The sequence below is a fragment of the Echinops telfairi genome, unplaced genomic scaffold (genome assembly GCF_000313985.2).
Source record: "Echinops telfairi isolate 266 unplaced genomic scaffold, ASM31398v2 ScPeMD7_5;HRSCAF=22, whole genome shotgun sequence".
NCBI classification, from domain to species: domain Eukaryota; kingdom Metazoa; phylum Chordata; class Mammalia; order Afrosoricida; family Tenrecidae; genus Echinops; species Echinops telfairi.
In genome coordinates, this window is record NW_022103901.1 from 43,967,325 (window position 1) to 43,969,379 (window position 2,055).

At 35.3% G+C, this 2,055-nt stretch overlaps 1 protein-coding gene across 2 annotated transcripts in view; it reads left to right on the top strand.

The window, feature by feature from the left end:
• Nucleotides 1–1,853, top strand: part of MPV17L (MPV17 mitochondrial inner membrane protein like) — a 42,231-nt gene extending 40,378 nt beyond the window's left edge. Inside the window, exons 3-4 of one of the 2 annotated variants that reach the window (XM_004706265.2) lie at nt 853–882; nt 970–1,853. In XM_004706265.2, the coding sequence (XP_004706322.1) occupies nt 853–882; nt 970–1,149 (210 nt within the window). In that variant the 3' untranslated portion in view covers nt 1,150–1,853. The remainder of the gene's footprint in view (nt 1–852; nt 883–969) is intronic. The other variant, XM_030888938.2, reaches the window with a different exon arrangement.
• The last annotated feature ends 202 nt before the right edge of the window (nt 1,854–2,055 follow it).

A 2,055-nucleotide genomic window follows, 5' to 3' on the forward strand; every position in this document is an offset into this window, starting at 1 on the left:
GATTGGGATAACAGTTGTATGAGCCCCTAATAAAATGTTTAATTATATATATATATATATAATTTAAAAAAAGAAAGAAAGAAAACCATACCAAGTAATGTAGTATACCTCAGATGTTATGCTGAATGAAGTAAGTCTATCACAAAAGACAGATGATATGTTCTTAATAGTATGAGATATTGTTAGGCTTCTCGAGTGAGAGATACCTTGGTCCTTGGCTTCACTCGAGAAAGAATTCACTCCGAAGCCTGGTTTGTGATCTAAGTGAGTTTTATAAAAGATGGAAGTTTCAGGTTTACACAGGCACCTTCAGGGCACTTCGCCCCCACAGGTGGAGTCCTGAAGCCAGAGGAGCCGCTCAAGACAAGAAGGGCCTCGGGGTTCTGGCTTTTCCAGGCCCGCCTCTGGGTCACGACCCCTTCGGGGTCAAATGACCCTTTCATAGGGGTCGCCTAATTCATAACAGTAGCAAAATTACAGTTATGAAGAAGCAACGAAAATAATTTTATGGTTGGGGGTTCGCCACAACCTGAGGAACTGTATTAAGGGTTGTGCATTAGGAAGGTTGAGAACCATTGCTCTAAAATAAGCAACTGTAGTTTCTAGGGGTGAGAGGAAGGAGGAGACGGGATGATTGTTAGGAAGCATTAAGTTTCTGTTTATGAGAATGGAAAGTTTGGCACTGGACATTGATGATGACTTCACAACATGATTGCTGCCATTGGTCTCAGTGGATTGTACACATGAAAGATGTTGAATCAGAAAATACCGTGCTATCGATATTTTTATACAATATATCATTAAAAAGTTTGAAATACATTCTAATAATTTTTGTTGTTATTTTAATTCTAGAGTGGTCTGATGTACTGGCCTTTCGTACAGGTGAGTTTCAAACTTATTCAGAATGCTAACATTCACAACTTCATGTATATGGAGCCATAACAGATAATTTCTTTCTTTCTGTTCCAGGTGACCAACTTCAGCCTGGTTCCCATTTACTGGAGAACAGCTTTCAATGGCCTCTGTGGCTTTCTCTGGGCCATCTTTCTTTGCTTTTCACAACAAAGTGGTGATGGCACAATGAAGTCAGCTTTAGCCTTCCTTCGTAGAAAGGAGGACAATGCATTAGAAAGGCCCTGGGCAAAATGAGAAAACAATGACTCCTTAAAGACACTACTTTTCCCCCTGAAACTCAGTGGATCACCTGCAGATAAAATACCTGTCATTATGTGCTTCATTAGGAGGAACTACCATTCCATAGACTTATTTCTTGACTAATTATCAATTATCATTTACAATTTTATTTAAACCACCTGTCTTTCCATTCCAGTCTGAAAGTATGAAGACAATGACAGTGACAATATGGCATTTTTTAATTATTAAAACTACTATCCTAACACTTTAATACCAGTTGATTTAAGGGACTCAGTTTTGATTGTTTACATTTATATTCTAAAATCTCAGGTTGTCTTCTGTATGTTTTGGGGTCAGCATTAACTTTTGCACAATACATAGTACTTATAGTATACGTCCATTTACTTGGGATTCAATCAAGGAAAAGAAAGAATAACCAGATTCCTTCTCCAAAATACTATATAATGAATTATTGTTATGATGATATTAAAGTTCTGTAAATACCATTTTATAAAATTAGAAAAAAGTATGATCATGCACTTTATATCAATTATATTTCACTGTCTTCTTATACTTCATTGTTTTCTTATGTATTTCTAAGTTAAATCCACTTTTGTTAATGACTTTGTTTTGAGTGTATTTAACTGCTCGCGTTTACCATACCTAAAGTACCTAATTTTGTAGATGTGCAAAAAAATAAACAAACAAACAATAGTAAACATTTGGCTCTTTAATGAGAGATAGTGAATTATATGTGTATTTTAAATCTCACATTTTTCTGGAAGAATTCTAACACACAGGTTTTAGACATTACATTTTTGAAAATTAATGCTTTACAGGTGGATATGAAATATTCGATTCAATCGTTCAGTTTGTATAACCTTAAAAACAGTGGGTTTTTAAAGTTGAGTAACTCAAGAA